General features: G+C 34.2%; 1 protein-coding gene across 2 annotated transcripts in view; it reads left to right on the top strand.

Moving 5' to 3' along the window:
* RPS6KA3 (ribosomal protein S6 kinase A3) overlaps positions 1 to 23,789 on the top strand; it is an 80,368-nt gene that overhangs the window by 26,474 nt on the left and 30,105 nt on the right. For both annotated transcript variants that reach the window (XM_033010086.2, XM_033010085.2), the window contains exons 3-8: positions 11,526 to 11,642; positions 13,804 to 13,885; positions 17,697 to 17,777; positions 18,788 to 18,867; positions 21,317 to 21,423; positions 23,718 to 23,755. In XM_033010086.2, the coding sequence (XP_032865977.1) occupies positions 11,526 to 11,642; positions 13,804 to 13,885; positions 17,697 to 17,777; positions 18,788 to 18,867; positions 21,317 to 21,423; positions 23,718 to 23,755 (505 nt within the window). The remainder of the gene's footprint in view (positions 1 to 11,525; positions 11,643 to 13,803; positions 13,886 to 17,696; positions 17,778 to 18,787; positions 18,868 to 21,316; positions 21,424 to 23,717; positions 23,756 to 23,789) is intronic.

The raw sequence follows: 23,789 nt of genomic DNA, 5'->3' as shown, positions 1-23,789 counted from the left end.
TCCACGTGTTCGTTCTGTTCGGGTGAGCTTAGTTTCTTATTTAAAAGAATAAGGGGGCAAAGGGGAAATTTTATTTTAATTAAACTTCTAATTTCAAAGAAATTTTTGCTTTTCACTGTTCTGGGATCAGTGCTGCTTGTATACAAAGCCTTTAGTATTTTCTTCTTAAAAAAAAAAAAAAAGGTTTGTGGTGTGTTTGTATTTTGTAGAAGCTTCTAAGGTACCTGTTGATAATTTAGCCATATTAGGAAATTTTTACCTGCTCGTAAATATTGTAAAACTTTTTTTCCTCCAGAAATGTATGAGCTTAGCTGTATGTTAAGTTTTCTCACTGAGAGTTGAGTTTTATTAAAAATGTTTGTATTTTTAAAATGAATACTTAGTGGTTATTTTAATAGTTACATTTCCATGTAGTACTTTAAACTGTAAAATATGCCTATGTGTGGAGTGACAACTCAGTCTTATTAATATCTTAAAATTACTTCTGAAAATGATGCTAAGAGTAGTCACACTCTTGCTTGCATTACAGTTAATGTTATGGTTGTTTCAACTTATAAATGGTAATTTAGTCTTAGCAGAAAATTTATTTTTATAATTTATCTTGTTGAGCATGTATTTAAATATAAAAGGTGGGGTTTAAGTTTAAAATTATCTCTAGTGGAGAACTGTATTATCCTGACCAGTGTTCCTGAGCTATTTAACAGTACATGTAAACATTCAGTGTGATAGAGCATTTTATCATTGGAACTCAAATCACTTTTCATGTTTCTTCTCCTATAAATCTGCAAATACTTTTCAGTGGGGGGGGGGTGGGGGGGGGGGAACCAACCTTCTTGTATACTGTCTTAATATCTTAAGTGAAGCAGGTCTACTAATTTGTAAATAAAAGGGATGGTAATTTAGCATCTATTAGCCTACGTACTGTTCTAAATCTTGCAATATTTGTTAGAAAATAAAATCGAATTTGCTTGCCATAACTGAAACACTAAAACAAGACATGCATGTAAGACAATAGAATATAGGCTGCATTATATACAGTTTTTTTAATGTAAACATTTATCAACTTATAGCTCTTTTCCACAGGCCACATGAAAGGTATTTCTTAAAAGTCTCTGATCAAAAGAAATTACATTATTTTATCTACTTATGGCACCTTAATTATATTATCTTTAACATTCTGTTGATTTTAAAATGCTAGACACGTCAGTCCAAACTAAGGGCTTTCAGCCCATATACGTGTTATAGTATTTTTAGGATATTAACTCAATAAAATAGGAATCATAGCTTTCATAGATTAATGCTGAATATGCTTTTATTTTTAAATTATTATTTAACTTTGAAGTTTTTTTTTTTAAATTGCAGTGGTCTGAAATATTAGTGCTTACAAAGTAGGAACAAAACATATCAGAGTTACTGGGAAATTAAAGTTCCACCCAATGAGTATTTTTTTCCAATGCTGACATGCACAGTCTCATTCGTGAGATAATTTTGTGATGTTTGATCAAAAGAGAACTGCATTACAAAACTGCTTTTGGTGACCATCATCACACTTTTAAAATGCTTACAGCAATTCCTCAGCTTTACCTGCTAAACAGCCTACTGCTTACTGTTCCTTCGGGAAGGAAGGAGTAGAGTCCCACTTCTGTCCTGGCTTCTGTATTTTCTTTCTGAGGAGGGAAAGCATCTTCAGAATTACCATCCCAACCTGGCCAGCCATGTTTATCCAAAGGGCCTCATCTATCCTTTGGCTTGTTGCTCTGGGACAGGGTTCGTTCTTCCAACTCCTGTCTCGCTTCATCTATAATACAAAAAGAATGGGAAGAGTTCAGTCTCATTAACCAGGTCTGCAGTTTTCATTATGTGAGTTGGCTACCTGGAACAAATGTGGACATAGACATCCTTCTAGATTTCAGAACTGTTACAGTAGAAAGCCAGGAATGGAAAGAAGTAGAAAGTATAGACAGTAAGGAATAAATACATAAGTACTGTGATTTTTCTTTGTTATCTCTATGCATTGTTTTTCTCTTAGAGACTTAACAATTTAAGAATGTAAAAAAAAAAAAAAAACCAAACCTGAAATGAAACATTTGCAAATACAGAGTTTGCTTTTAGGAAATCTTCTTTTCTGTCAGGGAAAACAATAGATGCCATCTGCAGCAAGTAATTTGATGTCGGTTGAAAGTGTAAGTTTTTCCATCTTTTAAAAAGAAACAATGATATAAATTGTGGAAACCTGTATTTCTGACTTCAAATGTCCACGTTAATTAGAACTTACTTCTGCTCTATTCTTGCTCTTCTTTGGTACTAGTGTAAAACAGACAACATACACAGAATATCCTTAAGTCAACTTGACTTAATTTTATGCATGGTAATGCTTTGCTTTTTGTTCTATTAGAATAATTGCTACTTCAAAAGCAGCATTTTTAATCAGCTTCTTAGAACAATTGTTTATGTGTGAGCATTAAGTAATCATTAGTTCTATTAAGTGACTCAAATTGAATATTAGTCACAAATATAAGGAATGTGGTTTATTCCATGGTTTAGCTCACTAACAATACTTACTGAAGTAATTGTGAAATGCTTGTTGGACATTGAATTTTTTTTTTTCTTTAAAGGCAGTTTTGAATTTTAAAGGTAGGAGTATGTTGAGTGCAAACTGTATGAATGTATAAATAATGTGTCTGAGATTTCTAAAAATACCTAGACTGGTGCATTCCTCACATTTTTGACTCCCATTTTTACCTTAATAAAGATTCCCATAAGCCGTAATACAGAAGGTAAAAGTAATTTGGTTTCGCTTTGGCTTTTTGTTACTTCAAAAAGCATAGTTCATATGGGTTTTATTTCTTCAAGTAATACTGAAAATTCCTTCTACATTCATAACAAGTTAGGAAAGCAAAAATGTATCTAGGAGACTTCCTGTCTGAAGGGAGGGGAGGAAAAGGAAATTATGTATATGAGCTGTCAAACTGTGCCAACACTGAGTCATCCTTTTAAAATCACTTGATATCCAATAAGCTTACTGTCCTTACAGGACATGACTGCTTTATGTAACTTCAGCACCAAGGTTTAGTATCATAGTCAATATTTCAGAAATGGTTTCTATGTGATTACTAGAATCAACATTTGTCTGCCTGTGACGGACAAAAGAATATTTTGCCCAATACAGCAATGTCCAGCTGAGCTCTGATAAGTACAATGAAGGCTAACATAGCAGTAAAAGGAAACCTGCAACTGTAGTTGGAGCAGTGTTGAGTAAATTGCTGGGGAATCCATTTTTCTGTTTTCAGCCTTATCTTCAGTTGAACTGAATGTACATGTGCCTCAAGAACATGCATGTGTCTAGAGGAAGCAAAACATCCCTGAAAAAGAGATTGAGAGGAGTGAAAACAAAGCTGCTACTTCCATAATGAAAATTTAAAAAATCTATGTAGCTACATACCTAATACTAACAAATGAAAACTGATAAAAGCACTATTTTTGCTGCTGCTCAACTTCCAAGTGGAATATATTGCAATTAGGTCTTTATTAATTTCATGGTCAATAGTATAAACTGATACAGCAGTTTGTCATATACGTTAAAATTCATTAAGTGCAACTGAACAGTATTACACAGGCAAGTACACTATGAACTGTCCTTTACACTGATAGAAATTACTATTACCTTTGTTATAGGAAAAGATTTACACTTTAATACTGTTGAAATATTTTTATCTTTATTTCAGAAACTTAATTCTAAAATTATTTTAGGTCTGTCATCTTATCTTGAAAGATGGTTAATGTTTGAGGTGGGGTGTTCACCAATACGGCAGTATAGATCTGACTTAGTTGTTGTAATTAAAACTAGCAGAAAGGTTATTTTTTACTCTCTCTCATTCTGGTTCCTGACAGTATAGAAGTTGAAATTCCAGAACTGTGAACCCTCCTAATGATGATTCTGGCTGTTTCTCATGTGTAAATTATCACTATATAAGATAAATACATAAAACAGATTTTAATCAATTTTCAAATGTTATTTTAAATGGAAAAAAATTTGTGAAACAGTTCCTGGAAAAGTTTCTGGTGGAATCCCACCAACATTTCTTAATGTATTAATAGTACAGAATTAACAGATAAAGGTGAAGCTTTTTTTTGTCCAGAAATAGTGTTATAAAATTCAAGGGGTTTATTTAAAATAAGTGCAAGGGTTAATGCTTTATCCTTATTCCTTTTTACGTCAGTTATTTCATAACTTCCATCTCTGTCAGATGCAGAAGGTCTGTGGTTACTTATCATAAGACCTTTTGTTCAGATGTTACAGGTTTGATGTTGTATTTCTTGATATATTTCATACAGCCAGCAAGCGTGCAGTGGGAAAGTTCTTTGATCAGTACTTAGTCATCTGCTAGCTGAAATTTAGTGCTTTTCTGAGGAGTTTTTCACCTGTATCTAGGTAGTATTCATTTTGTGCTAAAGTGATCATGCAGCCTTGGTTTGCAGTACTTCTGTCCCTTTTATTAATGGGATATGGATGTTGTGTCCTATCTTTAATATCCCCTTTCCTGATACAAAGGATTCAAGATAGGATACAGTTATTCATCATATATCTCACACAATAAAAATTTCGGAGTTTTTCTAAATCCATATTTAAACTTTTTTATAACGAGAACTTTCTCAGAAATCTGTTTCGGAATGTGTTAGAAGATACTTGGTGAAATTCAGTATGGTGAAGGAGCCAATTATTTTGTTTAGCCTTTAACTGCTGTTACTCCCTTTTTTGTCAACAAATAAGAACACCCATTTTCCACAATAACAAACATCAGAGTCATAAAAAATAATATCAATCCTTTTGAAGTGTTTTAGCATGTTAAAAATAAATGGAATGTTCTTTAAAAAAGCCTTAATCTGTAGGTACTCATAGCATATACTGTACATACTTATCTTTGCTCTTGATATCATAAAAAATAAACTGCCAGTTGTTGTTTTTCTGTCCATAGTTGACCATAAATATATTTAAAAACCCCACACACTGTCGTTATCAAATGATACATTCCCACCCTGCCCCCCATCCCTAATCTTGTGTCTGCATGTCTTTGTTAGAGATCTTACCTTTGGATATCTTGGTTTTGGTTAACTTTCTGTATTTCACCCGAGTTCATTTTAATTTCACTGAAACTGACAACAGAGACAATGCCGTCAATCTTTCTGTTCAGAATGGATCTAGTTTACTTTCAGAGTCCCATTCCATTTAACCTGAATGCTTGTGATGTCTTAAGCTGTGTTTCCCTCTATTTTTTTCTTACCTTTCTAATTCTATGTCACTTCATGACTTTACACTCGTTAAATGTCACCTCTGTATAGGAACAAATTAAATACACTATTCCATTATTATTGCTGTAAAACTACATTTTTTAGATAGCTGCTGCTTTTTCTCTTTAGCATATTCTATACATATCAGAATTTTAATTTATACTTTCAGTATATTGAAGAATGTACGCTTAGATCTTTGTCACTCAGTGTGAAGCAGATGAACCGACTGAATTAATAACTGTTACCTAAATTTTGCTGTCATAAAGTGTTAAGTGTTTAAAGTATTTCTACTCATACTCATGATTTTGAATACCTAGAAAAGGAGGAATCTGTCTTCTGGGGATACCTTTCCTAACTAAGCATTCCATACATGACATATCATCTTATTCTTGGATATTCTAAGTTAATTTACCTCTATTGCACATCTTTGAGGGTAAGGTAACTTTCTTGCTGAATTTCCCATTTCTGTCCCAGTGTTTTGGAACGCCTTTCTCAAGCACTTGTCATTGAGCATGTTCACACTGTGCTTATGCAGCTATTCAAGAACTTGAAACTGAGAATTTTAGGTGCAGCAGGACCCCTATGGTGTTTGGATGTGCTAATGTGCCTTATTCTGGATAGCCTTCCTCTTCCTGATATGAGTAAGACCATAAATCTGATTCCATACCATCTATTCAGATGATTCAGAGCTATTTTCCTTGTGGATTATTTTGTCAGTGTCAGAGCATACATTTTAATATTCTGTTTTGTTATTTTCATCTTTAGTTGGTTGTTTCTTCATGTTTTTTATCTAAAATTTGTAGACTGAGTATTTCTGTTTTCTGAGGTACTATTTAAATTCTGATGAGTGTTTACTGTATATTCTAAATTTATCAGATTTAGGTTGTGTCATAAGAATATATCTCATATAGTGCTCTTAATGCTTAGTTTTTGTAAGAGAGTTGCCAGACGTGCACTTAAAGTGTCTACAGATGGTTTAAGCACAGCCTCCAGAATTCTCTCATGGACCCCTTTTATTTGTTTTTCCTTTCATACCACTGTCACATTATCTTCAGAAAATGGAAGTTAGAGGTAAAAGGGCTATGTACTCCTTTTGCTGCTGTATTCGTGATGAGAAAATAAAATCAATCTGTAAAAAGATTGGAATTATTAGGGGTAATAAAAGAAATGGAAATTACAAGCCTGTGAGAACAATAGGAGTGGTATATTGTGGGTGATATTGGCAACTCTTCTAGCAATTCAGAGCGCAGTTTACTAGCCCTAGACCAGCTTTTCAGTTGTCACTAGAACATACTGCTCAGGAAAAGGTCTACAGATAAATTTACCTGTGTAAAGCAAGCAGTGTATTATGCCATCCAGCTTTGCATGGGCCACTTCTTTACACACAGAACTGTTTTCAGATGTCCTACTGAGAAATTCATAAATCCGAAGGATAAATTACAGAAGATTCTATGTACAGAGAAACTCACGTTTTTCTCTAGCTTTTCTGGGCTTTTCATTACTACTGAGAAATACTTCCTTTAGGGCCTGAAGTCTAGTTTCCTTTTAATACATTATCTAATAGTTGTTCCTGTAATAAGATCTCAGAAACAAATACAAGTATTTTATGTTACAGCAGAGTTAATTCAGTCTTGAATTAAAAAGTGAACATAAAAGAAATTCACATAAATTCAATTACTAGAACAGAAGTGAGTATTTAGTGTTCATTAAGTACATAAAATATGGAATTTTTCCAGCAATGGGATTAGGCTATTATTTTTATAGCCTAATAATGGTTAAATAGTTTTTCACTGTTTGCCTAGAAGGTATGTATCCTTTTTTTCCTCTTTTATTTTTTTCCTGACAAGCATGTTTCCTATTCTAATTTGCAGCTGATTCCTAAAGAGAAAAATGAGTCACCCTTGGTGCTGCTGAATCCCATTTCTCTCTCTCTCTCTCTCTCTCTCTCTCTTTTTTTTTTTTCCCCTCTCTTTCTTCCTCTTTAGCTTTTCTCTTTTAGATTTGATTTGTGTGTGGAATGTAGTCCATTCGGTGTTCTTTCCTATGTATATATGCATGCATTCCTCTGCATAGACAGAGATCGTGAGGTACATTACTAAGAGTTTACTTATACTGAGATACTTACTGGCCAGAATAGTTCTGACTTCCAAACTATATCAGTACAGGAAGTTATTCTGAAATAGTGGTGTTTTAAATTCATACCCAAACTTAAGTTTGTCACTCACTTCCCTTCTAAGCCAATGTTGATTTAACACTATTATACTGTTAAGGAAATGTTAAGGAAATTCAGAGTAATGTTACCTTCAGTTTGTTTCCTTGTATTCTATATTTAGTTTCATGATAACGGAAGCCACTAGCAACCACTTTAAGTTGACTAACACAGTTTTGCCCCTTTTTTTTTTTTTTTTTTTTTTTTTTTTTTTTTTTTTTTTTAATGTGGCTTTACGTGACAGTTTTACTTTCTATTGTGAAGAAGGCCTTGAGAGCTGTGTGGCTAGAAAAATAAATTTATGTCTTGGGACTTTTATTTAGTCACTGCTACAGTGGAATACTTGAGAAAAGGGAGCTTTCTAAGCTTATAAATAACAGAAATAAAATACAGGCGTTAGGGTATAGTTATAACTGGAAAGAAGGTCCCACCATTGCAATGGCCAGATCACTGATGAGTGGGTGTCTGTAGTGGTGTGAAAGTTGTCAGGGAATGGAGAGGACCACCGGAGTCTTTCAGCACCCTATTAATCTTCTCATTTAATTTGAATTCATCACATGGAACAGATGGTTTTTTCCAAATATCAGGGAATGTTCAGAGGTGGAGTTTATGACAAATTCAGTACCAGGCTGAACAGCTGGCTTATCTTGCAGCCTACTGTAACACGGCATCTATCAACTAATGCAATTAGTGCACTTGGCTGAGAAATAGATCTCTTTTTACACTGTGAAAGGCTTGTATGTTAATTCAGGTAGACAGTGGGTACAGTGAGGGTTGTTTACTTCTGTATATAATTTACATTCCAATAAAAGACTTAGCTTTTGTATTTTTAACTGCATCTGCAAAATACTGTTTAGGTTAAAAAAAACAAACTTTTGTCAATTACGCCAGTAAAGGAAACTGCAAATTTATGGGTAGCTATTCCTTATAAATCTTGCTCCCAAACCTGTGCTATGGACAAGCTACTAAAATAGGATATGATCCGAGTTTCTTTTTGTTTAAAACAGAGTTGTATTAGGTCTGCCTTACAAGGGCTGAAGAGTATCTGAACCCTGAGAAACTGTGAAGACTGGGAATATTTTCTTGGTATCAGGAATGTGAAGTGGTGGTTTGGGTTTTTATTTTTTTAGAGGGTGCCCAAAATAACTACTGGAAAGTTGGTTGCATAATAATTGCACTGCATTCAAAAATAATTTTTGTGTATAGAGAACAAGTTAATATCTGTTATTCTTCATTTGTTTTTGTTATATTTTTTAATGCTTTTAAAGCAATGCGTCCACATGATTGCTTTGTGTCCCTGAATCTGAGTAGGTAGATAACAGAAAAATTTGAGGAAGTTCTGTTTCACACGTTTTACTTTCCCAAGATTGTCAGGGAGCTAATAGATAAAACCGTTAAGCAGAAATAGAGCAAAGTATCCCAAGTAATGTGTACTTGGCCATCTGTTTATTGTGCTATTCCTCCCCTGGGGTTCTCTAAGATTGAATTGGGTAGTTTAAGTAGTATGTAATCCAACTGATCATTACTAATTTAAAAGATGAAAATACAAATGTCCACCGGCAAATAATTATTTTGACAAATAGAAGGAACCAGTATTTCTTTCAAACTCTTTAAAGATTCAGCCTTGAGTCAATGACAGTAACATTTTCTATTGAAAGAAGAAAGGAGTTTAGGTTTATTAGGAGTAGTACACAGCATGCATACATGCATACGCATGCAAAATTTTGGTTCTCTTACAATGGAATCTGGCACCTGTTCTTATTGGTCACCATAGTTTTAGAACACCCAAGACAAATCCAAGTTTTTTAGATTAAAGTATCTTTTTTCACTTTCTGATTTTAAACATTGCCAGGATGTTCGGTGTATTATTCCAAAGTGTACACTGGAAATTTTTTTATATGTGGGCGTAGTCTGACACATACATGTTCAGGATTTGTTACGTGCACTTTGCTTCCAACTTTATTTTTTCAAAAGATTCCGACCAAACTTTTGGAAGAGAAATATTAGTGTAAGAGAATCATCTGTTTGAGCATGCTGATATGAGTATGGAGAGTTGCTGTGCACTTATACACCGTACTGAAATGACCAGATACACAAGGATATTTTCAGCAGTAGTTTACGCACATAAATTTTGCTGAATACTTGAAAAATATATCAATTAGTGCTTCAGAAGCACAGCTTTAGAACACTGTCTCTAGTTCCCCATTACTAGAACTAATTAGTGCACATTTTGGTGCATATAGGTAAAGGGAAAGTCTGGAGCAAGGATGACATATCCTTGGTGGAAAAGGTCAGGAAATACTTAAGGAAACTGGACATGCATAAGTCCATGGGCTCTGATAGGATGCATACATGAGTGCTGAGGGACCTGGTAGATGTCACTGTGAGGCCACTCTTGATTACCTTCCAATGTTCATGGTGTCTGGGAGAGGTGCCTGGGGACTGAAAGAAAGCAAATGTCACCCCTATCTTCAAAAAGGTCAAACAGGAAGACCCAGGGAACTACAGGATGGTCTGCCACACCTTGATCCCTGGGAAGGTGATGGAACAACTAATCCTGGAAACCATTTCCATGGATGTGAAGGACGAAAAGATAACTGGGGTTAGTCAACATGGGTTCACAAAGGTGAAATCCTGTATGACCAACCTGAAGGGAGGGTGAAAAGAAGATGGATCCAGGCTCTTTTCAGCAGTGCCCAGTGACGGGACCAGATGCAATGGGCACTGAAACACAGGAGCTTCCCTCTGAACATCAGGACACACTTTTTCACTGTGAGAGTGACTGAGCCCTGGCACAGGTTGCCGAGGGGGGTTTTGGATTCTTCCTCCTTGGAGATACTCAAAAGCTGCCTGGACATGGTTTTGAGCAATTGGCTGCAGGTAGCCCTCCGTGAGCAGGGGAATGGAATGAGATGACATCCAGAGGTCCCTTCAAAAGTCAACCAGTTTGTAATTCTGTGAAATAGATTTGAGACTTCCTCATTAAATAGAGGAAAAGTAATCTCAGATTTATTTTATTTGCTATAGCCAATAGAATGAATAGGAAGAGAATGCACAAAAAGTTGGAATTGTGGTTAGTATATGTACATTATGTAAGTTACAGACAGTACTGCTTAAGTTGGATTGCATGTAATGTCTGAATAGTTCTTCAGGTGACGTTGATAAGAATGCAGCTTTGTTCTTACTTTTGAACAGTTGCTGGTAAGTTCTGAAATTCTTTGTGTGACAAGAAGTGTTGCTTTTCAGAAGATTTTCAAATTCTGTGCTGAAAATACTGAATTAAGTGCAGAGCACAAAAAGACTAGAAGATCCATTGCCCTTTAGAGCTTAATGGTGACTAGTTTCTCACCAAATGGGGAATGCTGAAGACTGGCAGCTTTTATAGAATAGACTCTCCTTGTGAAGAGAGACAGTGATACTCTTTTCCTCACCAGAATTTTCTCAGTGGCGGGTGGAGAGTTTATTGCTGCTGAAGTGGGGGTGGAGGGTGCTGCTTTTCAGGAAAATATATTAGTCTTACACTGTTTTATAAAGATGAGCACTAGCATGTTTGCAGCATAGAGGTCCTCATTCAAGTGTTAAAAAGGAGGCCTTTCCTAAGAGTTCTCTTCCATTTAATGCACTCTAGGTGTGCTTGAAGAGTACTAAACTCTTAAGAAGATTAATTTCCATTAATGGGTTGTGAATCTGGAAGGGAGATTATGAATGAAACAATATAGTCCTAAGCACAAAAGCTTGGGAATCAGTGACCTGTTTTGTCAGCTCTGTTATTGTCTGGATTCTGATGCATCCCTGAAAGTTAAAGCCACATCGTTACTTAACTAATACTGCCTTTTGTAACAAATACAATTTGTGTGTGTGTGTCTTAATTATGCAAATAGTGTTGCTTAGTGTTTTTTATCTACATTTGAGAGCATGTTGTTGGTTGTATTCATTGGCACTGGTATTTCTCAACATACTGTTAATTTATAAACATTTTAGGAAGATACACCACTAATGTAAATTTATTCCACTCTTTTCGTGTCAGGAAGAAGGAAATATCAAAGAAATTGCAATAACTCACCATGTAAAGGAAGGACATGAGAAAGCAGACCCTTCACAGTTCGAACTTCTGAAAGTACTAGGACAAGGATCTTTTGGAAAGGTTGGTAACTAAACCCTGTGGAGCAAATAATTCAGAAATATAGCATTGAATAATATTAGTAATTAAATATTTAGAGCAGCCACAATATTTCATTAAAGTTACAAGTGAAAACTGCTTCCTAAATTAGTGCTAACTAGCCACTGTAATTGTGGCAGATCCTTTTAAAGCAGTAAATTTTTTTCTATCTTGTATGATATGTAGATCTCAAAGTTCCATAGAAAAATTGGCTTGATATGAAATAATTGGGTATTCACTGTTAAAATTGAATGTCATTTTTCTATAACTACTACTCTTCCATGTTTGAGGGGGCGAGGGTTGAAAGGGTTTTTTGATAAGTATTCCTAGTTGCTAACGGTAAGTCATCACCAGTACAAAAGCTATAGATAGAATTTATTTTTGTAGCAGATAGTAATTGTAAAGAACAAATTTTAGGCAATAATGGCTACTGAAGTAAACATGATATACCATAATCATGTTCATGCGAGGCATTATCTGTCATACTTTGGTTCAGGCATAATGTACTGTCATACTTTGGTTCAGGCATACTTTTAGTTGTACAAATCTAACTTGGAAGCAAAATATTAATTTCACGTGGCAAGACAGATCATTGAAACAGAATGGAATATGCAAGACAACAGAGCCTTTACATCCATTTTCAGCCTTAATTTCAATTCTGAATGTGATGTTAAGCTCTAGTGTATAATGCCAAATCCATCTTGGATAGAGAATGATCAGGCCAGTTCTCTCTTTGTGGTAGGAAGTTACTGTTAGTCACAATACTGGAGAGTAGTTTAAACTTGGAAATCTAGATGTTTAGAAACACTAAAATTTTGTACTCAAACTAGTAAGAATTCACTGAGAAACATGATTCCAAAGATGGTTTCCTATGTTGTTTGAATTCATTCGGAATCATAACCAAGTTTTTATTTGGAAATCTTCAGATCAGAAGTAAACCATTCAGGGGGAAGGAAATGTAAGCTAATAAATGTTAATTTCAACAGCCCCTTTTATTTCCTTGATATGGGTAAATTCAGTGCTATAACTGGGGGGAGGGGAGGGCAGGCAAGTTCTGAAAAAGCAAAAATAATTAACTGTCTGGCTAACTCAAAGCATTGCAAAAATGCCAGTCTTGTTCTCAGTTGTTTTAGCCTTTATGCAAAAAGGATTAATATTACAAAGCCCATAATCCCTTTCTTTTATTAATTTGGGAAGATGTCACTACTTCCCATTCAGTTTAAAGAAGATTAATTCTGCATGCTTTTCAAGGTCTCTTGATGATCTCTGGATAATGCAAAGGGATGTTAACGTAAGTGAGAACTGAATACAAAACCAGACATAAAAACTAATTTCATATGACATGTTTAACGTTCTTATATACCACAGCACGCTTCTATGCTTTTTCATAAGTAACCAGAAAACCTGTGGCAGGCATATTTTTATTTCTTCGTTTCTAAATCTAAAATTTGGCTCTACTCGAATTCATTCTGTATTAAAGATATTAAAAACAATCCCACGCAATAAATCCTATTACACTAAGGAAGGAAATTGAGTACACTTCAATTGAGGCTGGTTGTCCTTTATTGGTACATGCAAAACTCATCTGAAGCATGTCATAAAAAAATATGGGTTTGTGACACAATTTTATAGGTTTTGGTTTGGTTTTTTTATTTTGTTATGTATTAATTTATACAGTGTTCTGGATTAATTTATGTACATACATTTATCTTCATATCTGACAATTATTTTATTAGCACTTTTGCTGTGCCATCTTATGAATTTTAATGTCAAAACTATTTAGAGATTAATATTAAAAAGCTGAATTGTGTTTCAAATTTGTCTCAAATTCTGAAATAATCCAAATTCATCCTTTCTTTTACTTACTGGAATCAATTAAGTTAAACCAAAATTAATTTGGCAGACTGTTTGTCTTGAATGAACCTTTTAGATTATGAAATGAAGGAGTGGTAGGAAAAAATGCAAGGAAATTTTAATTTGGGCTTTGAAGAATCTAAAACTGTCAAAGCATCTAATAATAGTATTGGGAGAAATAATAAGGTTGTTTCATTGAAATAATACTGACTACTTGAATTTCAGAGCAAAGTATATTGATCTGGCTTGTCTTTTTTTTTCTTTAAAGAATTCTTTTTAATTTTCAATGCAGGTCTTCCTTGTCAAAAAAATCTCAGGATCAGATGCTAGACAGCTTTATGCAATGAAGGTATTGAAAAAAGCCACCTTGAAAGGTAAGCACTGTTTAGAGTGTGGGGGGAAGTAAATCAGGGACCTTATGCCAAAACTTGATATTTACACACATGCTGTTCTACAGAGCGTGTCTTAGACCTTTCTTCTTTTAAACAGCAGAACACATGGCTTTGTAGTGTTAACCCAGAAGGATTAAATAAACAACAGTGCTATACTGAATGTTAGAGGGGAAAGTAGGTTCCTTTCAATGCTGAGTTCGTTAGGTGATGGTGGTTTAATGAAGTAGTTCTGTTATATCTGCCACCTGACTTGCTCCTGAGCAGTTATTTGAAACTTGATATCCTTCCTTTTTTAATTTGCTGTGTATCACCAAGGATATAGTTAATGTCTTTTGCTCAGTTTATATTTAGGTCATGATATTTAAAAGTGCGTTATATCAGCTGTTTTGTTCTAGAAGTTCTAAGCATATGCATTTTAAGTCTTTCTGTAAAACAGAAGTATACAGTACATTTTCCCAGAACTTTTGCCACTTGTTCTGGATGTAGACCATATTTGATAAAATCTGAATTTAATCACCTCAATTACTTGAGCATAAAGGAGTTGTAAATTAGTTTGTTTCTTGATTGGTTTTGGTGTTGAATGGTATCAGTAACAAAAGAAGATTAAACCTGAACAATCTCAGTTCTGTCCTGGAAAATTCCATAGGAAAAAAGAAATAATATATTTTTTACTGTATCTTAAAATGAAAGTGACCTTTCACACTAATCCCTTAACCAGAATGTATTTGTTGCTTTATGCCGTTGTTTAATTCTTCTTTCTATTTGTAGTTCTTCTAACTCATGACTGTACTGAAATTGCAGTGATAATTTTGGGATAGTTCTAACAGCTTGCAGTACTTTATCTATGTTATTGATTATTATACTGATTTACAATTTTAACATAATGATTTCATCTGAAAATACTCATAGAATGATGGACGGAACAAAAGCTTACATTGAATTGTGAATTTCTGCTAAAATGTTGAACCTGAAGTTTTTCTGCTTAAGATCTAATGCTGAATATCCATCTCGCAAATCTCATTGTATATCACTTTCACTTAAAAATGTTACAGAGAGTGTAAGTGGTTTTGAACAGTTTCCTATCTTTTGATTCCTCTGTCTTTTGTGGCACGTGTTATTGTCATTATTTACTCCCTGTTTTTCTGAAATTGATTTCCACTCACTTAAATTACTTTGAGATCCTCAGTGGCCTTTTGTTCTCCAGACTGTTAATAGCTCAGGATGGGAGTCAAAGGTCATTCAGCAGTTGCTTTTTCTAAAATGTTTGAGGGCTTCTCTCCATCACCTTTTGATTGTGGTTTAACCTTACATGTTAAAATTACAGTCCAAGCTGTGGATCTAGTTTTACCTACAGATGGCAGAGCCTGATAAATACTGAAATTGGAAGGTTGACTTTTGGTTGGAAAAGGACACTCTTTGAGGCACTAAGAATTCAGTTCAAGGATGCAAAAGGCTTGAGCGGAAAAGTTACACTAGCAGGACAATGCCACACTTTTCAAAACTTGGAATTTTCAGATGCTTTTCAGTATCTTTTGGTTGCAGTTCATGTTTTAGGAAGAGTGGAGTTGCAAGTAAATGAAGATTACTGTTGAAATCTCAATATGAAATTAATTATTTTTTCCATACTTGCAACTTTTCATGAGAGCTAATACTATAATTTTAAATTACACTGTGTTACTTGATTTGTCAAAAGCTCTTTAGCTCTTTCAAATCTCTTTCATAAAGTTATTTTTGTGTTCTAAAATTAAAGATAAAAATGCCCTTTAAGACTGCTTATTAATTGAAGGTGGTGTGCATGATTCACAATCAAAATTAAAGAGAATATTTTCATAGGAATGCAACTATATTAGCTAGAACATGTTGATGTAGCTGCACCGTCCAACCTTTTAATGTTTAGAGCAAATCCCAGAATATACATATACAACTTTTAGTGCAGAAATTGGTTTATTAATACATTCTAATAGAAGGTATCATCTTTCAGTGCCCCTTTATGATGGGGAGAGAAACAGAGCCAAATCATTGCTAGAGCATTTGACATCCAACGTACTAAGAAAAATCTGTACTTCCAGCAGTACACATGGAAACTATGGTCAACAAAAGTCAGATTTTAAGTCAAATAATGGCTAATACTAATATATGAAATGAGCTCAGTTCCTTATACTTCTTTTTGGTTGAGATTTTGTAAACCCGGACTTTCTCTAGCTTTTCAGAAAAAAGTCTTGTTACCCATATAACTGTTGCATAGCTGTAGGCACTTAAAAGTCTTTTGAATTTTTTTCTAAACTGAATCTGCCTTGAAAAACCAATATTCTGAATTTCAATTTTGTGAATCAGATGAACCATTGGAACAGTGAAAACACACAACTATCTTGTGACATTTTCATTATTTTAGATGTAAAGGTCAAAATTTGAATGTGATGCTTGCTTTGTGTTTGGTGAGCACATGTGCTTCCATTTTTAGGAATCTGTTTTGCAGGGAGATGGAAACTTGATAGCTTTATTAATTCATGAAAATGTATCTATATAACTTTCTCACAAATACCTGTATTATTGGAAGTGCCTGTCTCTGGGAAAAGATAGCTAAACTTCTGAAGAACCCTTTTGCTTCTTGACTATTTTTTTCATGCCTTGTCATGTTTTAGTATCTGAGAACTCTGGCTTGTTAACTGTACAAGGAATGCCAGCAACTTAAACTTTGGACTGGATTTCATTGCTCTGGGGTGCTTCCTTCAAGAATTTGAAACATTTGGAAAAGGAGCAGTAACAAAATGTAGAATAAGAGAAAGAAAGAGAAATGCAACATTTTAAACCACTGTAGCAAACTTTACTAGTTTTCACCTGTACGATTGCTGAATTTTGTCTGTGTCCTGGCTAATTTGGAGCTTCGGATGGGAACCAGGCACTGGCTGGAGAGGCAAGGGAGTTGCTGAGGACAGCTGAAGCAGGTGCCACGCTCAGCTGGCTATCCTGCCTGTATTCATGGGCTGCCCACTCCGCATGCGGGGAATCTGCATGCAACACTCATTTAGTTTAATCTGTAGTGGCATAGGAGCAGACTCATGTCCCATTCTGAGCCACCACGGTGGGACAACACAGGCAGCTGGAGCAGTGACCGCTTCTGATGTCTGATACTCTTCCATGTGCACATTTACTCTTAGTAAACCTTTTTAAAGTCAGAAAGATTGTCTGAAGTACACACTACATTCAATGGATATTCTTTTTATTGTAAATTCATAATAAAGAAAGGAAATGAAAAAAAGTTTCCCTTCCAAATTGTGGATGTACTTAATAGTGCAAGTTGTCTAATTGTGTTAAACGAATATAAGCATTTTTATGATAGTGTAATTGTATTTATAAGTTTGTTTTGCTATAACTTTAATTCTCCCTACTTTTCAACAGTAGAGAAAATGGCTATGTTTTCTATACATAGCTGTGGCAGTTCTGCACTAGTGTTTAAAAGGTTAACTAAATATAGGGCAGACTGAGGGTGTTTGTTTTCTCATGTGCTTTTGCTAAATTTATTTACCCAGTGTCAGATTTTGCCAATAGCAGAAACTGAAACTAATTGAAATGCATCAAAACATTTATCAGAAAACTATGCACTGTGAAATAAATTTTCTCTCAAATCTCTTTTTGTAAAGTATAGTGACCTGCAGACAGTTATGATACTATGAGATACAATGTAAAGCACATCAGGAAACATATGAGAAATCCTGGTTCAGAATGTAATTTATTTTTTTTTTTTATTTTTATTTTTTATTTTTTTTTGACTCTTGCACATGTTCTGTTATAGTTCGAGATCGGGTTCGGACGAAAATGGAACGTGATATCCTAGTAGAAGTTAACCATCCTTTTATTGTCAAGTTACATTATGGTAAGTTGCACATAAATTCATTTTTTTATGTTGTAAAAATGAGTGCTTGTCAAGATAGTACCTAACTGCTTTGTGGTTTAGAGAATCATAGAAAATTACTGTGCTATCTGAATCTTGATTGTGCAAAGACTTGCTGTGTAGTAATTCTCATCCAAACTAAGCACATGGCTAACTTCATGCACAGTGTTAAATCTTTACAGGACTGAGAGTTTGTAGCCCTTTGTGTTATTAAAAAGCAGTTATATATTTATGTCTAGCCATTCATTTTCAAAACCTTTTTCAAATCTTTTGTATGTGTCATTTACTTTTTTTTTATTTTTTTTTTTTTTATCCTTGCTTTATTTACTCTATAGGACACATCCAAAATGGCATTACATCCAGTTGCATCAAAATTGGGGGGAAATATGCCTTTTAATTTTAATAGTATGGGCAGCCATAAAGAAATATTCATGTGGAGGGGGGAGGAAATCAGTACTCTTAACATGTCATGCAGAAAGTAAAGTGAAAAAAGATAGAGAAAAGTTTCTGTTCATTTTTTTTCAGTTTGTTTTTTCTTTTAGGATCCAGTTTTTTCTATAGTTCAAACCTGAGATGTCTATCACTCTCTGATGTGATTTAAATAATGTAGCTTTCACTACTTTACTTGTCACTCTCGCAAACTAGACTAGATCTCCCTGTTAAGCTGAGTTTCCAGAGGTTTTAGAATATGTGCATTAGTTACTAATTTGCCCTTTTAAAGCTAGGCTCTGTACTTCCAAAATCTGGAATAAAATGCTGACTAACCAAAGTATAGTAGAAATTCCATGCTTTGCTTTTACGTGGCATGGAAGTTACTTGGTCCGTGATAAAGGAACAGTTACTTAATTAATTTTATATATTTTTTTTCCAAAAAGGAGAAAGAAGAATAATTCATTTCGATAATGAGAATAAGGGTGAATTATTGGGTATGTTATTCTTCTGATCATGGGTAAAATTAGATGATGTTTAATTTTTTTAATTGATCTTTTCAGCTTTTCAAACAGAAGGGAAGCTATATCTTATTTTGGATTTTCTCAGGGGAGGAGACTTGTTTACACGTTTATCCAAAGAGGTAAACCTTTTTTAATTTGAAAATTGTCTATTGATAAAATTTCACTATAAATTGCCAATCTTAGTAGAATTTACTTTTAAATTCAGTTTTCACTGAATAGAATTTTTACTATCTTTTTTTAACCAGCTAAGTTTTTTGTTTGGTTGGGTTTTTTGCACTAAGTAGTCACTTCATGATAATGCTGTTGGTATTACACACTGTTTCTGAAGAAAGGCTTACATAAGCAGTCTGTGTGATGCTTTTTACACCTTGGAAAATTTTCATCTATTGCTACCATGCTTAAAGATGAGTCTCAGAGCATGGATTTATATAAAGTAATTGTATTCAAATTAACTGATTTATGTCTGGTTTTTAATATCTAGAATTTAATTTCAGAAAGATTTATTTTTTAATTGTTTACATATGAACACAAAATTTCATTATCTATAAATGTTAAAAAAGCAAAAATTGTATTCCACTTGTTTTAGTAATTTTCCAAACAAGAACACTTTGTCTCTGTCATGCTGGTGATATCTCTGTGTAGATATGTGAAATAACAACTTTGGAAGGTTTGATTACCTTAATTTAATTTGATTATAACTCCTAAAATAAATACTAGCATTTCATATATCAGAATTTTTTTTTTTTTGCTATTACTCTTGTGCATATATGGTAGGATAGAGATATAAATACATCCAATTTACATCTGTTAGCTAGAACTTATAATTGTAGCTGCCTTCCATTTTCCTTGCTACAGAGTATCTGGGACAGTCAGGTCACCACTACAAAGTTATATGGTTATTAAGAGGCAAGTAGAATGCAATGCATTTTGTGTGTAGATATATTATCACTGCTGAGCTGACCACATAAATTATTACATTTAATTCAGTGAAGCCACTTATTTGCTTCGTTTAGTTTTGCCACAGATAAGTAAAAAGTTATTAGTACTCTAGAACTGAGATACTTTTTCCTGAGAGAGAATGTATATCACCTTCCTGCTGATGACTTCTTCATCTTGAGTCACTCAAATTTTATAACATTTAATACAATTAGCTTAGATTCAGGTACCTATGATAAACATTCCTTATTTAATTGTTCATAACTGATGGAGTGATATGGGCATGCTAGATGCAATTAATGTCATCCTCATATCGATTCATGTGATTTTTGAGTAGATCAGATGAACCGCAGCCTAAAAATTCCTGCTTTTTCCCCATTGACTACTGATTAATTCAGAGATAGTTGTCTACACTGCAGATGTTTAAGGTTAGAAGAGATGAATTCCATGCAATGTTTTTAAAAAACATAGTGTGGGTGTATTACCGTCCTCATGAGATCTTTCATAATTTGAACTTTTACATCTTTCTTACAGAGATTTCCCTTCTTGAATGTGCCTATACTAAATATTGGCTGTTTTATAGAAGTAACACCAGCGACAACCTTTTATACAGACTTTGATATCACCTCTCATTGAACTACTGAGGGGAAAATATATTCTTCATTCTTAACTCCTGCTTAAAATAATGTTCATCTGTGCTTCCCATTGCCATTCTTTTTTTCAGGTCCATATGGTATATCTAAAGATACTCATCTCAAATTATTTTAAAATAAATAAATAAATAAAGCAAACAAACAAACAAAAACAAACAAACCAAAACAAACAAAAAAAATGCTGAGTAGTAATTGAGGTAGGATTAAATGCAGGATTTTTTCTGAGAATTTAGAAGATGATAAAAATAAAAAAAAGTTTAATTGTAATATTTTCTGTCAGTGGATCACAGTTGTTGATATAACTGGGACAAGGTGCTCATTTAATTGGATGTAAACAGGGATTAGTTTGTCTTCCTAACAGAAAATATGGAATTGCTACCTGAGATCTTACCTGTGCTCTTACATAGGCTATTTCCTTAGTTTACTCTGATCTACCTTTTCTGCAGTTACACCTCAGGCTGCATGTTGGGGTTTTTACCATCACTGTAACTTCTTTCTCATAGTGCTTAGAGACAGTCTCCTCAAAACCAAGACACATACGCTTTTCTTGTGTCTCTGACTTTATAGATAAAATTCAGGCATTTGGACTTCTGCAGTCCATTTGTTGTCTGGAAATGAAATGGTCACATCCTGTAAAGAGGTAGACACTTTCTTTAAAGGCTTCCCAAAAATTTTCAGTCCCACTACAACGTGTCTGTCTGTCGTCTTGAACAAGCAGAAGCAAATAACCTCAGTTTTGCAGAAAGAATAGTATATTGGCTTCAGAAGGTTTTTTTCAAGTAAGTGCTGTGAAATAGTATGGATTATAAAATCCTAGTTTTTGTCTAACCAAGAAATTTTTATTTCTAGGATTTTGCATAGAGATGAATTCAAGTATGATGAAGAACCATTCTGTAAAACCACTTTTATCATTGTTTAGTTGGTACTGGTGTAAGCTTTGCAGATTTTACATGTAAAACACATTGTTTTGCTTTTTTAGGTGATGTTCACAGAAGACGATGTTAAATTTTACCTGGCAGAATTAGCACTTGCTTTAGACCATCTACATAGTCTTGGAATAATATACCGGGACCTAAAACCAGAAAAGTAAGACTTCTCTGCAGCAAATGCAGTGTTTTAATTTGATTTCTATAGCACTTTGACCTATGCACTTCTCTTTCCAGCTGTTAAACTTCAGTAATTTACTACATAAGCTGAACAGGGAGGGAGGTGGGGGAAGCTTGTGTGCTATTTTAATTTAAAAGTCTAGATTTCATTTCCACTGGAACATGAGCATCTAGTTTCAGTGATATGCCAAGTACTATAATCCATGTTACTTTAAGTAGAGAGCATACTGAAATATTCCTAGCATTCATTTTCCAGGTGGTTTAGGGTGTACAATGGAGAAGAGGTGGTCCTGGCCTTTTGTTTTTGTCATCATTGTAGAATTTCTGGACTAGAGATAAACTTGAAACAAATGCACGATACAAAGTTACAGTTGAATGTTCTGTCTTTCCATTTGAAAGCCTAACAGCAAACATTTTTTTCCAATGCTGATTTTTAAAATGCACTGCAGTAAGAGCAGAATGGAGTTTAAATATTAAAGTAAAATATGAAAATAGTAAGTCACAGGCTTCATTTAGTGTATTGACAATCACATAATTACACTGAAAACTTAAAATAAGCTTGAAGTCACAGATCAGATGTGGTGTTGTGTCTCGGTATATTAGTCATCCATGCTTCATTCAAATGACTGAATTCTGTCTCCTGTTTATGTCTTTCCTCCCATAATTTTTTTTTTTTAGTTTTAGAAGATGTAAAGAAGAAAATGTCAGTGCTATCATCTGGATCATTTGAGCCTTTCAGATATAAATGTATGCTGTAGTGTTACTCTCTAGCTGGAGGGGAATCTATGTGACAATATAATGCGTGCATCTCTGTTGTGCTTAATCAGATAGTTAACATACTCTGCCTCATTGCCAGGAAATCTGTAATAGCTCTGAAGTCCTGATATGTTTGGTGATCCCACTTCTCAATTATGGCTATATGGAGAACCTAAAAAGGCTGTCTGAGATTACTGACTCATGTAAAATATTGGTGGAAAAGAGCAAAAATGAGTAACAAGTATCACAGAACCTGGCTGTTCCATGGAACTTCCATTAGCACAGCTTGTTCTTTTGTGCATCTTATGGAAAAAAAGACACAAATTTAAAAATGGTTAGCCTTGACTGACAAGAAGGGAAAGATTCATACTCAAATTAGAGTATTTGAGTATTTGGAGACTTTTGGCACAGGGTTGCACACAAATGAAAAGGGAATTAATTATGTTTAAATTTATGGAGTGTTCTGTTAAGTAATTATGAAGTGAGGAAAAGTAAGCTTACCGAGTAGAAAAAGACCATTAAAAAACAAAGCAGGAGAACTTTTTGCTAACATTTACTTCCAAGAGGAAGAGAGTGCAATAGTAATTGTCAGAAAACTAAATAGGTACTGCTTCAAACATAGTTTGGGTTTTTTACATTGTAATTTGCCTATACGTATTTAAAAGCCTTGGGTGTATCTGATTAACAAACCTATCAAAGATTGAAATTACTTGCAAGTTATGGATGAGATAATGCTCTCACAGGCTGTATCTATGCTGTGGAGCTGTTTCCCACCATGGAAACTGCAAGGAGGAAAAGGAAAGGGTAGGCAGCTCCCCACAGGAGAAGCTGGAGGAACTAAGTCTGCTGTGTAGGTGGTGTTACAGAATCCAGTTCTTGAATACTTTGCATGCTTTGAATTGCGATTTTATTCAGTGGTGGTTAAGGATAGTTGGCATCTCAGAGAAGTGTGGCCTTTTTTGTGATTGAAATAAACAGGCGGAAGTACGAGGCCTGCTCTAAGTATAGGGCCCGTGGGTCCTGCCCTTTGGTACTACATAGGGATATTTATTACTTGATGTTACTTGAAGTGGTCAACACCCTTTGAAATGGTAATTACAAATGAATTCTCATTCTGTATACTTATGCAAATGTATATTGTGTTAACCTGTTTTGCTCAGTTTAAGAGAACTAGAGTTTGAGAATTCTGTTTTTAAGAATTGTGATAATGCCACATGCTGCAGATGGCCAAAACTGAAAGTTCAAAATAAATGTTACTACATATACTGTGCTGAATTTAACCAAACAGTTAAATAAATCTCTGATATGCTGATTATGTTTCATAATCTTTAAAAAGAAATAATTGAAGGAAAAGAAAATGTGTAGTTTCAAAGTATCTCCTCGCAAAGATTCATTTTCATGCATATTCAATTCTGTGTATGCTGTTCTGTTTATTTCTAATGTTGTCAGTACATTGTCTGAAACAATAGTTAAAAGATATTTTAATTAGTTTGTTTCATTCTTTTTATTGTTTCTTAGCATCCTGCTTGATGAGGAAGGACATATCAAATTGACAGGTGAATAAAGGGAGATTGCAATACACGGATCTTT

Source organism: Tyto alba, unplaced genomic scaffold, assembly GCF_018691265.1.
Source record: "Tyto alba isolate M040663 unplaced genomic scaffold, T.alba_DEE_v4.0 Super-Scaffold_14, whole genome shotgun sequence".
NCBI lineage: Eukaryota > Metazoa > Chordata > Aves > Strigiformes > Tytonidae > Tyto > Tyto alba.
This window is presented reverse-complemented; position numbering and strand designations above follow the sequence as displayed.